Source organism: Heterodontus francisci, chromosome 34 (genome assembly GCF_036365525.1).
Source record: "Heterodontus francisci isolate sHetFra1 chromosome 34, sHetFra1.hap1, whole genome shotgun sequence".
Classification (NCBI taxonomy): Eukaryota; Metazoa; Chordata; class Chondrichthyes; order Heterodontiformes; family Heterodontidae; genus Heterodontus; species Heterodontus francisci.
This window is the reverse complement of record NC_090404.1, coordinates 5,792,449-5,807,075: the sequence shown is the minus strand read 5'-3', so window position 1 is coordinate 5,807,075 and position 14,627 is coordinate 5,792,449. Positions and strand designations below refer to the sequence as shown.

The following is a 14,627-nucleotide window of genomic DNA, read 5'->3' as shown; positions in this document are numbered from 1 at the left end:
GAACCTTGTTTCGACCACAGAATTCTTACAACACAGGAGGAGGCCATTCAGTCCATTGTGTCTGCACTCGCTCTCCGAAAGAGCAATTTACTACTGCCACTCTCCCGCTTTCTCCCACAGCATATTCTTCCTTTTCACATAACAATCCAACTCCCTCTTGAACAGCTCAATTGAACCTGCCTCCACCACACTCTCAGGCAGTGCATTCCACATCCTAACCACTTGCTGCGTGAGAAAGATTTTCCTCATGTTGCCATTGTTGCTTTTGCCAATGACTTTAAATCTGTGCCCTCTCCTTCTCGATCCCTCCACCAATGGGAAGTTACTCCCGATCTACTCTGTCCAGACCCCTCCTGATTTTGAACACCTCTATCAAATCTCCTTTCAACCTTCTCGTCTCCAAGGAAAACAGTCACAACTTCCCCAACCCAGTCACGTAACTGAAGTTCCTCATCCCTGGAACCATTCTCGTGAATCTTTTCTGCACCTTCTCCAATGCCCTCGCATCTTTCCGAAAGGGCGGTGCCCGGAGCACATAGGATCATAGGAAATAGGAGCAGGAGTAGGCCATTCAGCCCATCGACCCTGCACCACCATTCAAACAGATCATGGCTGATCATCTACCTCTACGCTATTTATCCCCACTATCCCCATATCTCTCATTAGTATCCAGAAATCTATCAACTTCTGTCTTGAACATGCTCAATGATTGAGCTTCCACAGCCCTCTGGGGTAGAGAATTCCAAAGATTCACCACCTTCTGAGTGAAGAAATTCTTCCTCATCTCAGTCTTAAATAGCCTACCTCTTATTCTGACTCTATGTTCCCTGATTCTAGACTCACCAGCCATGGGAAACATCCTATCCACATCCACCCTGTCAGGCCCTGTAAGAATTTTGTGTAAGTTTCAATGAGATCACCGCTCATTCTTCGCAACTCCACAGAATACAGGCCCAGTTTCTGCAATCTCTCCTCATAAAACAATACCGGCATCCCAGTGAGTAGTCTGGTGAACCTCTGTTGCACTCCCTCTATGGCAAGGACATCCATCCTTCGATAAGGAGATCAAAACTGAACACAATATTCCAGCTGTGGTCTCACCAATGCTTTATCCAATTTAAGCAATACATCTTTACTCCTGTTGTCAACTTCCCTTGCAATGAAGGCCAACATACCATTTGCCTTCCTAATTGCTTGCTGTACCTGCATAATAGCTTTTAGTGACTCATGAACAAGGACACCCAGGTCTCTTTTGGACATCAACACGTACCAAACTCTCGCCATTTAAGAAATACTCTGCCTTTTTGTTTTTTCCACCAAAGTGGCTCACTTCACACTTATTGACATAATATTCCATCTGCCATGTTCGTGCCCATTCACTTAGCCTGTCCAAATCCCCTTGAAGCCTCCTTGTATCCTCCTCATAACTTACATTCCCATGTAGCTTTGTGTCATCAGCAAATTTGGAAATATTGCAATTGGTCCCCATATCCAAGTCATTTATATAGATTGTGAACAGCTGTGGCCCAAGCACTGATCCTTGCAATACCCCACTAGTAACAGCCTGCCATCCTGAGAATGACCCATTTATTCCTAACCTCTGCTTTCTGTCTGTTAACCAATTCTCAATCCATTGCAGTATATTACCCCCAATCCCACACTTGAAGGGCTGTGTGCAGTTCTGGTCTCCATTAATAAAAAGGCAATTGAAGCACTGAAGAAAAAGCAGAATAGATTTAGAAAGATGTCACCAGAGAGGATGTAACTATCCAACAAGATTTTTCAGGCTGGGTCTCCTTTCTCTGGAAAATAGGAGATCGGATAAAGGTCTTCAAAATTATAAGTAAGTTGGAACAAGGGGTCAGCAATATAAGATAGAAATTAAAATGTCAAATAAAGAATTTAGGAGGAATTTCTCTACTCAGAGAGGTGAGAATGTGGAGATCACTGCCACATGGAGTGATTGAAGCAGATGGCAATGATGCATTTAAGGGGAAGCTTGAGGTTGAAGGGAATAGAGGGATATGAGGGTAGCGTGGTGCGAGGTGATTAGATTGGCTGAAGGCTCTTTTTTTACTCTTTCATGGGATATCAGCATTGCTGGCAAGGACAACTTTTATTACCCATCCCGAAATGCCCTTGTTGGTGAGCCGCCTATTTGAACTGCTGCAGTCTGTGTGGTGTCGGTCCACAGTGCTGTTAAGAAGGGAGTTCCAGGATTTTGACCCAGTGATAGTGAAGGAACGGTGATATAGTTCCAAGGCAGGATGGTGTGTGGCTTGGAGGGGAACTTGCAGGTGGTGGTGTTCCCATGCATCTGCTGCCCTTGTCTTTCCAGGTGGTAGAGGTCGCGGGTGCTGTCGGGGGAGGCCTTGGTAAGTTGCTGCAGTGCATCTTATACATGGTACAGATTGCTGCCACTGTACACCAGTGGTGGAGGGATTGAATGTGTAAGGAGGTGGTGGATGGGGGTGCCGATCGAGTGGGCTGCTTTGTCCTGGATGGTGTCGAACTTCTTGAGTGTTGTTGACCTGCTCTTGTAGCATTTTGGCAGAACAAATAGGGAAAGGTATTATATAGTTAATGGCAAAGTTTAAAAGAGTGTTCAGGAACAGAGGGACCTGGGAGTGCATGTCCATTGATCTTTGAAAGTGACAGGACATATTGAGAGAGTAGTTAGTGAAGAATATATATATATATTCTTTATAAAGCTCTGGTTAGGCCACAACGAGAGTTTCTGCATCCAGTTCTGGTCACCATGCTTTCAGAAGGATGTGAAGGTCCTTGACAGGGTGCATAGAAGATTTACCAGAATGGTTCTCGGGAGAGGGGAATTTAGCTACAAGGCTAGGTTGAAGAAGCTGGAGTTGTTCTCTTTGAAGTAAAGGAGGTGTACAAGATTATGATAGGTTTAGATAAGGTAGACAAACAAAAGCTATTCCCATTAGCTGATGGTACAAGGACTAGGGGGCACAGATTTAAGTCTTTGGGCAAGAGATATCGGGGGGATGTGAGCTAGAAGCTTTTTTTAACAGTGAGTGATAATGACCTTGATCTTGCTGCCTCCAAGGGTGGTGGAAACAGAGACAATCACTGATTTCCAAAGCAAATTGGATAGGCACTTGAGGGAAATAAACTTGTGGGAGCAGAGCAGAAGAATGGGACTGATTGGATTACTTGACAGATAATTGGCATGGATTCAATGGGCTGAATGGCCTACGTCTCAGCCATAATGACAGTATGACATATTTGTGTAAACTCTCCTTCTAATTCAACTCTTGGAATCCAGGTATCATTCAGGTAAATCTGCACTGCACTCCCTCAAAGACCAATATATCCCTCCTGTTGTCTGGTGTCCAGAACTGAACACACTACTCCAGGTGTGATCTAATCTCAGTGCTTTTCCAGTCCCACCGATACTGGAAACCTTTTCCCACAGACAGAGCACACAAACCTTTTTGCTTCAACATTCAAAGACCAATGATATTCAGGTCCTGATGAATCGAGTGACTGTCAGGGATTGATGTGATGTTTGGTTTGAGCTTTCAGTCTGCAAATCCTCCCCTTCTAATAGCCTGTAAAAGGGTACAGAAGCTATCACTGTCAGTCCAGGATAGAAATTCACAACTGGGCAGGGGGCGTCTGTAAATATAGGAGGAGAGAAAATGGTGAGAAACCCCCAGAGTGCAGAGTGACAAAAGAAATGAGTCAATGACCACCTCTCCCAGACTCATTGAGATCAACAATTTCAGATCAGAACCACCGCTCCTATTTTTTCAGACTTGCAGCAAGTGTTGGTAATGATTCTGCTGCTGCCAGTTACGTATCCTCTAAAGTCATCTTGTGTTTCTTTATCTGTCCCATTACCATGTTCTTCTGTCTTGCACCATCCTCTCTTTTGCTATTTAATCTCTCCTGCCTTCCACCCTATCACTGACCTTCCCTTTTGTTCTTTCCTCCCCTCCCCCTTTCCTTGCCTCTGTATTTGTTTAAAACGTGTTACATCTCTAACTTTCCCACTTCTGATGAAAAGTTACTGACCTGAAACGTTAACACTGCTTCTCTGTCCACAGATGCTGTCTGACCAGCTGAGGATTTCTAGCAATTTCCGTTTCCATCCAGATTTTCGCTTTTGACCCTGAAGCCCCGCCCACTCTCTCCCTCATCAAGATGGCCACGCGTGCGCCCTCCTTCCTCTACGAAGATGGCGCAAGGTTGCCTGGGTAACACGGGCCTGTCAAACGGAAGAAGGCGCGTCTCCCCGCTCTGCCCTGACTCCAACTTACAAGTTGGCGGCCAGGGTCCCCTCATCCCCGGGTCTGTCACCACGGAGCTCTTATTCAGGGGTTCAGGTCTATCCTAGGTGTTGATGAACCTTCCCAGCCCAGCAACGGCTCCAGTTCCTCCCCTGCACCCACAATCTCCTCCTGAGCCGCCTGTTCCACTGCAGTCCGTCTTCACCAGTGACCTGCGCATGCTCGGAGCACTGCCCAGCAACTTCCTCGCCGCCCTCACCGCGCCGATGCACTGGGCTCATTCATAGGGGACTATCTGACCCGCGCGGAGTCCTGGGTAATCAATCTGCCATTACTCACTGCAGTCCTGTAGCCATTGATAGGGGGCTTTCTTATGCTCCGGGTGTTCTGAGTAAACACAGTCACTGAAAACTGCAATTGCTGAATAGAAAATTTATTTTTTGTCATTAAATTAAGACTGGGCCTTTTCACTACCTGTTCGGCAATGTGGTTGACTCGTAACTGCCCTCTGAAATGGTCCAGCAATCCATTCAGTTGTATCAAACCACCATAAAGTCTAAAAAAAGGAATGAAACCGGACAGCCAAATAGAAACATAGAAAATAGGAGCAGGAGTAGGCCCTTAGAGACTGCTCTGCCATTCATTATGATCATGGCTGATCATCCAACTCAGTAACCTGTTCCCGTTTTCGCCCCATATCCTTTGATCCCTTTAGACCCAAGAGCTATATCTAACGCCTTCTTGAAAACCTACAATGTTTTGGCCTCAAACTCAGCATTGAACGAGGCACTGGAAATGACAACGGCAAACCCAGCCTTATCGACCCTGCAAAGTCCTCCTGACTAACATCTGGGGGCTTGTGCCAAAATTGGGAGACCTGTCCCACAGACTAGTCAAGCAACAGCCTGACAGTCATATTCACAGAACCATATTTTACAAACAATGACCCAGACACCACCATCACCACCCCTGGGTACGTTCTGTCCCACCAGCAGGACAGACCCACCGGAGGTGGTGCCACCGTGGGTATTCAGTCGGGAAGCAGTTGCCCTGGGACTCCTCAACAGTGACTCCGGACCCCATGATGTCTCATGACATTAGGTCAGAAATGGGGAAGGAAACTTCCTGCTGATTACTACCTACTGCCGCAACCACCTCCAACCCCTACCTCAGCTGCTGAATCAGTGCTTCTCCATGGTTGAATACCAATTGGAAAAGGCACTGAGGGCAGCAAGCAGATAGATTTCTAACAGATCTAGAAACTCAAAATGGAAATCCAAGAAACGCTATGGGACATCAGCAGTAGCAGACTAGTATTCGACCACAATCTGTTACCTCATGGCCTGGCAAATCCCCCACTCTACCATTACCACCAAGTCGAGGGACCAACCCTGGTCCCATTAAGAGTGCAGGACGGCATGCCAGGTGCAGCACCAGGCATATCTAAAAATAAGGTGTCAGCCTGGTGAAGCTACAGCACAGGACTACTTTCATGCCAACAGCACAGGCAGCATGCAATAGACAGGGCTTAGTGATCCCATAACCAACGGATCAGATCTAAGCTGTGCAGTCATGTAAAATCCAGTCATGAATGGCTGTGGACAATTAAACAAATAACAGGAGGAGGAAGTTCCACAAATACCCCCATCCTCAATGATGGGGGAACCCAGCACATCAGAGCAAAAGACAAGGCTGAAGCATTTGCATCCATTTTCAGCCAGAAGTGCAGAGTGGATGATCCATCTCGACTTTCTCCTGAGGTCCACAGCATCACAGATGCCCGTCTTCAGCCAATCCAATTCATTCCTCGTGCTTTCAAGAAACGGCTGAAGGCACTGGTTACTGAAAAGGCTATGGGCTCTGACAACATTCCGGTAATAGTACTGAAGACTTGTGCTCCAGAACTAGCCGCACCCCTAGCCAAGCTGTTCCAGTACAGCTACAACACTAGCATCTAGCTGGCAATGTGGAAAATTGCCCAGATATGTTCTGTACACAAGAAGCAGAACAAATTCAACCTGGCCAATTACCACCCTATTAGTCCACTCCCGATCATCAGCAAAGCGATGGAAGGGATCATCAACAGTGACATCAAGCAGCACTTGCTCAGCAATAACCTTCTCACTGATGCTCAGTTTGGGTTCCATCAGAGCCACTCAGCTCCTGACCTCATTACAGCCTTGATTCAAACATGGACAAAAGAGTTGAACTCAAGAGGTAAGGTGAGAGTGTCTGCCCTTGACATCAAGGCAGCATTTGACCGAGTATTGCATCAAGGAGCCCAAGCAAAACTGGAGTCAATGCGAATCAGGGGGAAAACTCCCGGCTGGTTGGTGTCATACCTCTAACACAAAGATGGTTGTGGTTGTTGGAGGTCAATCATCTCAGTCCCAGGACATCCCTGCAGGAGTTCCTCAGGGTAGTGTCCTCGGCCCAACCATCTTCAGCTGCTTCATCAATGATCTTCCCTCCATCATAAGGTCAGAAGTGGGGATGTTTGCTGATGATTGCACAATGTTCAGCAGCATTCGTAACTCCTCGGATACTGAAGCAGCCCGTGTCCAGATCCAGCAAGACCTGGACAACATCCAGGCTGGGCTGATAAGTGACAAGTAACATTCGTGTCACACAAGTACCAGACAATGACCAAATCAAACAAGAGAGAATTCAAGCATCTCCTCTTGATGTTCAATGGTATTACCATCGCTGAATCCCCCACTAACATCATCCTGGGGGTTACCATTGACCGGAAACTTAAGTGGACCAGCCACATAAATGCTGTGGCTACAAAAGCAGGTTAGAGGCTGGCAATTCTGTGGCGAGTAACTTACCTCCTGACTCCCCAATGCCTGTCCACCATCTACAAGGTGTCACGGTCCTGTAGTTTTTATTCGGAATATGCGGTTTGCCTTTAAAGGCTTGCAAGGGATCAGTATTGCTTTAGGAACCAGCATGCCTCAGGAGTTATAGGAAGGTGCATTTTTGTTGCCTTAGAAACAGCCATTTTGGAGACTGCAATTCAAAGGGTGCATTCTCGATACCATAGAAACAGTCACTGGGAGTGAGCCTGATGCAATACATTTGTTTCAATTCAGTTTGAACTGGCTTTTACTGGAGACAATTTGTCCTAACAGAACACACAGACACAGAATACACAGACAGCTGTGATGAGCACACCTGAAAAAGAGCTGTCAACCATTTAAACTGAAGGAATAGGATTTTAGTCTGTTTAATTATTATCTCTTAAAATTCTAAAAACATCAAGCCAATACATAGATCTCTGGTAATTTAAACTGAAGGAAGGGAAGTTAGACTGTGACAATCTTTAATCCCTCAAAAACTCTAAAGTCAGATAGATTCTGTTGAAAGTGTTTGCAAGTCGTTAACTGCTGAAATTCGCTGAAGAAGGAAAGCAACATTCTGTGAGGACATCGAGCAACATCCTGTGAGGACTTCAAGCAACATTGGACTGTAAATTTGCAAGGACTCTAATTTTTTCTATTTTAAATGTTGTTTATACCTTCATAGTGTTTAAGAATTTAGTTCTTACAATTAAAGAGTTAATGTATTGATTTAAAGATACCTGGTTTGGTTAGCCTCATTCGGGGGTTAATGGATGGTACAATTTGGCTGGGTCTTTCTTCAATTTGGAAAGTTTTAAATGATATGTTAGGCGATCTGTGGAACGATGGGATTGAATGATCAGTGCATCTCTCCCACCACAATCAGAATTGTATATTTTGATTGGGGGCTTTGACAGGAGCGGTCGGTCATAACAAAGGCACAATTCAGGAGTGTGATGGAATACTCGCCACTTGCCTGGATGGGTGCAGTTCCAACAACACTCAAGAAGCTCAACACCATCCAGGACAAAGCAGCCCACTTGATTGGCATCCCATTCACTACTTTCAACATTCAATCCCTCACCACCAACATACAGTGACATCAGTGTGTACCAAATACAAAATGCATGACAGCAACTCACCAAGCCTTCTTCAACAGCACTTTCCAAACCTGCAATCGCTACCAACTAGAAGGACAAGGGCAGCAGATGCATGGAAACACCACAATCTACAAGTTCCCTCTAAACCACACACCATCCTGGCTTGGAACTATATCGCCGTTCCTTCACTGTCATTGGGTCAAAATCCTGGAACTCCCTTCCTAACAGCACTGTTGGTGTATCTGCATCCCACATGGACTGCAGCAGGTCAAGGAGGCAGCTCACCACCACCTTCTCAAGGGCAATTATGGATGGGCAATAAATTCTGACCTAGCCAGCAACGCCCGCATCCCACGAACGAATTGAGGTGAACTTGACCCAGTGTCATGGAATAAAAACAAAAACCATTAAATACGATAAGTGCCCTAATGCATCACAAATATGAAACAAACAACAACAGCAATACAATGATACACAGTTAAATCCAAATGTGAATGTGCAGTTCGATCTTTGCCTTGATTGTGGAAGTCACCAAGTGTAACATGGACACTGGACCTCCTTCTCCAGGGTCACCTGAGCACAGACAAGACCATGAAAGAGAGGCTGGAGCCAAAGCCCCATGGACCCCACCCATCCTGGACCTACAAATCAGAGAAGTCTTCTTTGTCAGTGCCCCTGCTGCAGGCGTCAATACCCACCTCCTCACCACTGGTGCACTGTGTCTCTAGTCTGTACAGTCTCCATAAATACAATCCTCTGATTTCTATTTTGTCATCATCTTTCCATCCATTCCGCTGCCTGACCCTACACTCCACACAGCCTGACCATGGTCACCTTGCAGATTGTACTGTTATGGATACCAAGCTGGTTACAAAACAGAAAACAGACAGTAGGGATTGAGAGTAGCTTCTCAGACTTGCAAAAGGTGGGAAGTGGTGTTCAACAGGCAGCAATGTTGGGACCATTGTTATTCACAATTTACACAAACAATTTGGACTGAGGAATGATATGACTGACCGCTCAAGTCAATGCCCCCAATCTAATGATATGATTCTGATTGTGGTGGGAGAAATGCACCGTTGATTCAGTCCCGTTGCTCCACAGATCACCTAACATATTTTAAATTTTCCAAATTAAAGACCCAGATAATTGTACCATTTATTAACCCACGAATGAGGCTAACCAAACCAGGTGTCTTTCGATCAACAAATTAACTGTTTAATTAGAAAAACTAAATTCTTAAACTCCAAGATATAAACATTTAAAATAGAAAAAAAATTAGTGTCCTGGCATATCTACACTCCTGCCGAAGTGAAATCTTCCAATGTGGAATAGTCCAAGGTTGCGTGAAGTCCTCACAGCCATCTAATGGGGAAAAAAGGATTATTCAACAGTAGAACAGTCCATAGTCTAATTCAGCAGTTGAATTGGTGCACTTCTTTTCCAGCAATGAATTTCAACAATTACAGTTCAGTAGTTAAAGGAATTGGTTATTTTCTTTTAAGAAATTAATGTGGCTTGACATCAGAATTCTGAGAGTATAATAAATAGGGTTTAAATAAATGGAGACAGAGCTTTCATTTCCTTCAGTATATGCTGGTCCAGCTGACTGTCTATATATCTGTCAAAAGCCAGTTTTTTAGCTAGTTTAAAACGTCAACCGCCAACAATGTATCTCGTGTCCTTGGTCCTGAGTGGCTGTACGGTGAGCAACCAGAATACACTCTTTGAATCACAGTCTCCGAGTGGCTGTATCCTGGGGCAACGAGAACGCATTCTTTAACTCAGTCACAAAAACAAGAAATGCTGGATTCACTCAGCAGGTCTGGCAGCATCTGTGGAAAGAGAAGCAGAGTTAACGTTTCGGGTCAGTGACCCTTCTTCGGAAGGGTTCGAAGTTCCGAAGAAGGGTCACTGACCCGAAACGTTAACCCTGCTTCTCTTTCCACAGATGCTGCCAGACCTGCTGAGTGAATCCAGCATTTCTTGTTTTTGTTTCAGATTTCCAGCATCCGCAGTATTTTGCTTTTATTTCTTTAACTCAGTCTCTGGAGCTTGTTGCCTTTAAGAAGTACTGATCCTTTTACAGCTTTAAAGGCACACCGCATACTTCCCGGAAAAGAAAAAGAAAACTACAGGATCATAACAGGAATCAGAAACAGAATTTTGAAATTTGGGAGCAGAATTACTGTAAACCACAGATAAGAATTCCCAGTCAACAAAATTTTGCAGCACAGCTCATTAAATCTTTAATTCAATAGCAGACAAAAGAAGACAACCAGGAAGTGATTAACTGCATGCCTACATGTGACTCCTGACCCATAGCAATGTGGTTGACTCTTAACCGTCCTCTGAAATGGCCTAGCAAGCCACTCAGTTGTCAATTAGTGATGGGCAACAAATACTGACCTTGCCAGCGATGCCCACATCCAATTGAAGAAAAAATAAAAGCAGCAATATCAGCAGAACCAATCCCTGCAGTCACTTGTGAACTCGCTGGTGTCTCAGCAGGGCGGATGAATTATTGAATCTGTTCCCACACACGGAGCAGATGAATGGCCTCTCCCCTGTGTGAACTCGCAAGTGTTGCATCAAGTAGTTTCTGCTTTTAAAGCTCTTCTCACAGTCAGAACATTTAAATGGTCTCTGATCAGTGTGAACAAGTCGATGGGTCAGCAGAGCTGATGACTGGGTGAATCCCTTTCCACACATGGAGCAGATGAACGGTCTCTCCCCAGTGTGAACGCGCTGGTGTTGCATCAAGTAGTTTCTGCTTTTAAAGCTCTTCTCACAGTCAGAACATTTAAATGGTCTCTGATCAGTGTGAACAAGTTGGTGGGTCAGCAGAGCTGATGACTGAGTAAATCCCATTCCGCACATGGAGCAGATGAACGGCCTCTCCCCATTGTGAACTCGCTGGTGTGTCAGAAGCTTGGATGGATTAGTGAACTCCTTTCCACAGTCAGAGCAGATGAACAATCTCTCCCCAGTTTGGGTGCACTGGTGTGTCAGAAGGTGAGATGACCGAGTGAATCTCTTCCCACACAAAGAACAGGTGAATGGCCTCTCCCCAGTGTGAACTCGTTCATGTGTCAGAAGGCTGCCCGACTGAGTGAATCCCTTCCCACACACGGAGCAGGTGAAGGGCCTCTCCCCAGTGTGAATGCATTGGTGTGTCAGCAGAGAGGATAACTGAGTGAAACCTTTCTCACACACAAAGCAGGTGAACGGCCTCTCCCCGGTGTGAACTCGTTGGTGTGTCAGCAGGTTGCCTGACTGAGTGAATCCCTTCCCACAAACAGAGCAGGTGAACGGCCTCTCCCCGGTGTGAACTCGCTGGTGTGTCAGCAGATCCTTTTTTCTTATAAATCTCTTCTCACAATCAGAACATTTAAAAGGTCTCTGATCAGAGTGAACAAGTTGGTTGGTCGGACAGTAGGATGCACGACTGAACCTCCTCCCAGACATGGAGCAGGTGGACGGCCTCTCCCCAGTGTGACTGTGTTGATGAGTTTCCAGTTCAAATGGGGAAATGAATCCCTTCGCAGTCACCAAATTTCCATGGTTTCCCCCTGGTGCAGGTGTCCTTGTGTCTCTCCAAGTTGGATGATCAGTTAAAGCCTCGTCCACATGCAGAACAGGTGTACGGTTAGTCCCCGCTGTGAATAGTGTGATGTTTTTACAGTCTGTGTAACTGGTTAAAGCTCTTTCCACAGTCAGTGCACTGGAACATACTCACTCGGGTATGTGTGTCTCGGTGTTTTTCCAGTCACACTGATGTTTGAAATCTTTTCCCACAGTTAGGACGACAAACATTTCTCCTTCCACATTCAAAGGCCAATGACATTCCGGTACTGATGAAGCGAGTGACTCTGTCAGATCTTGATCTGATTTTTGGTTGGGTTTCCTGTCTGGAAATCCTCCCCTTTTAATACCCTGTAAAAGGAGTTTGCAAACCTCATCATTGAGTATAAGGTAGAAATTCAGAACAGACAATTTTAGTTTCTATGGAACATTTTTTTTCTCTCGTTACCCCAAAGCTGTAAATCCCCGTTCCACACACTCTCCCTCCTCCTTGTGCTGAAATCCAAAGCCATCGCACCATCTCTTTCCTCCACTGCCAGTTTTCTCCCTCCCTCTACTCTGACTGGGTTCAGTTCTCCATCCCCTGTGTTGCAGAGTGAGAATCAAATCAATGAGTCAATGATTTTCTCTCCTGGTCACTGGGACCCTGAAGCCCCGCCCACTCTGTGTCGTCACTAAGATGGCCACACATGCGCTCTGCCCCCCCTCAAATAGATGGCGGCCATTAAACTGGGCCTGTTCGGGAAAAAGCCCCGGAGCCGCAAACGCGGGACCTGAAGGTTCTTATTCGGCGCTTACGGCCTACACCAGATGTTTCTGAAGCCTCCCCGACCACCCGCCGGCCACATTCCTCTCCTGTGCCCCGCCGATCCTCACCCGCTAAAAAAAGCGACTCCAGCTCCCGCACAGCACTGTTCAAAGTGATACCGCGCATGCTCCAGATACAGTCCAGCTCGGCGCCTGCGCACTGGGTTCCTCCGCTGTGAATTTCCCAGAATGGTGACAGCCCAGAAAATGACTGTAATAGATATTCTACAAAGACTGTCCTGAGTCTACCAATTTAAAATCAGTCTTAACTTACTGAAAGTAAACTCATTTAAAATAAATTGGTTCAAGTCTGCATCAAAATATCACATAGAGGAGTTTACAGGATCCTATTAACTGCTGGAACAAGTATGAAATAGACATTTGATCATCTGCTAAAACAATACCTACAGCCTGTTTCCAGAAATTCCCTGTTTTATTGATGAGTGTCAGACACCAAGATAACTAAAAATACATGACCCAGAATCACACAATTGTTACAGAAGGATGCCATTCAGCCCATTGTGTCTGCACTGGCTCTCTGAAGGAGCAATTTACCTAGTGCCACTCCCCCACCTTGTCCCCGTAGTCCTGCTGCACATTCCTTCTTCACAGAGAACAATCCAAATCCCTCTTCGATGCCTCAAATGAACTTGCTTCCACCACACTCTCAGCCAGTGCATTCCAGATCCTAACCACTCGCTACTTGAAATGTTATTCCTCATGTCACCGTTGCTTCTTTTGCCAGTTACTTTAAATCTGTGCCCTCTTCTTCTCGATTCTTCAATCAATGGGAACAGTTTTTCCCTATTTACTCTGTCCAGACCCCTCATGATTTTGAACATCTCTATCAAATCTCCTCTCAACCCTCTCTTCAAGGAAAACAATCCCAACTTCTCCAATCTAATAAATAATTGAATAAAATAATTTAGTTAATTGAAACACATTAACTATGGCAGGACAGGTGATGGTCACAGCTGCAGCATGTGAGAGCTCCTGGATGCCGGTGTGATCCAGGGCAAACAGGTCTGCAGGAAGTGTTTGTGGCTTGAAGAGGTTCGGCTCAGAGTCATTGAACTGGAGGCCGAGCTGCAGACATTGCGACACATCAGGGAGGGGGAAAGTTACCTGGAAATTTTGTACCAGGAGGCGGTCACACCACTTAGGATAGGGTCTTCTGATTTGGTCAGTGGTCAGGGACAGGTGAGTGTGGGTGCAGCTCAGGCAGGTAAGGGGTCCCAGAGGGCAGGAAAGCAGGAGCCTCGTCCTTTGAGATTGTCCAACAGGTTTGAGGTTCTTTCAGCTTGTTTGGATGAAAGTGGGGGCTGCAGGGTGGATGATCAACCTGACGAGGGGACCATCGGACAGGAAACCATTCCAGTGGAGGGAGAAAAAAGGAATTTTTTTAGGGGGATTGACACTGTTCTCTGCAGCAAAAAGTGAGAGTCCAGACAGCTATGTTGCCTGCCCGGTGCCAGGGTTCGGGACATCTGCTCAGGGCTGGAGAGGAATTTACAGTGGGAGGGGAAGGATCCAGTCATTGTTTAGTTTAGTTTAGAGATACAGCACTGAAACAGGCCCTTCGGCCCACCAAGTCTGTGCCGACCATCAACCACCCATTTATACTAATCCTACACTAATCCCATATTCCTACCACATCCCCACCTGTCCCTATATTTCCCTACCATCTACTTATACTAGGGATAATTTATAATGGCCAATTTACCTATCACCCTGCAAGTCTTTTGGCTGTGGGAGGAAACCGGAGCACCCGGTGGAAACCCACGCAGACTTGTCAGAACTTACAAACTCCACACAGGCAGTACCCAGAATTGAACCCAGGTCGCTGGAGCTGTGAGGCTGCGGTGCTAACCACTGCGCCACTGTGCCACCCTGTGTTCCATGTAGGTACCAACGACATAGGCGGCTCAAGGAAAGAGGTTCTGCAGAGTCAGTAAGAGGAACTAGGCGCTAAATTAAGCAAAACCTCAAAGGTAATAATCTCTGGTTTATTACCTAAACCACGTGCAAATTGGCAT

General features: G+C 45.9%; 2 protein-coding genes across 20 annotated transcripts in view; one reads left to right on the top strand and one right to left on the bottom strand.

Moving 5' to 3' along the window:
• The window catches only part of LOC137348548 (zinc finger protein 91-like), a 103,481-nt gene that overhangs the window by 41,298 nt on the left and 47,556 nt on the right, over positions 1-14,627 (top strand). The window contains exons 9-10 of the mRNA XM_068013849.1: positions 3,290-3,300; positions 8,767-9,088. Of these exons, the coding sequence (XP_067869950.1) occupies positions 3,290-3,300; positions 8,767-9,088 (333 nt within the window). The remainder of the gene's footprint in view (positions 1-3,289; positions 3,301-8,766; positions 9,089-14,627) is intronic.
• Positions 1-14,627, bottom strand: part of LOC137348956 (zinc finger protein ZFP2-like) — a 33,239-nt gene that overhangs the window by 6,288 nt on the left and 12,324 nt on the right. For 11 of the 19 annotated variants that reach the window (XR_010969163.1, XR_010969155.1, XR_010969156.1 and 8 more), the window contains 2 exons: positions 10,609-12,135; positions 3,455-3,642 (listed from right to left, as the gene is read on the bottom strand). Coding sequence is in view for 1 of the 19 variants with exons in the window: in XM_068014193.1 (XP_067870294.1) it covers positions 10,681-11,667 (987 nt within the window). In the remaining 18 variants the exon portion in view is untranslated. Of the gene's footprint in view, positions 1-3,454; positions 3,643-4,730; positions 5,525-10,229; positions 12,136-12,660; positions 12,680-14,627 lie in introns of those variants that run through there. The other 8 variants (XR_010969157.1, XR_010969158.1, XR_010969168.1 and 5 more) reach the window with 6 other exon arrangements.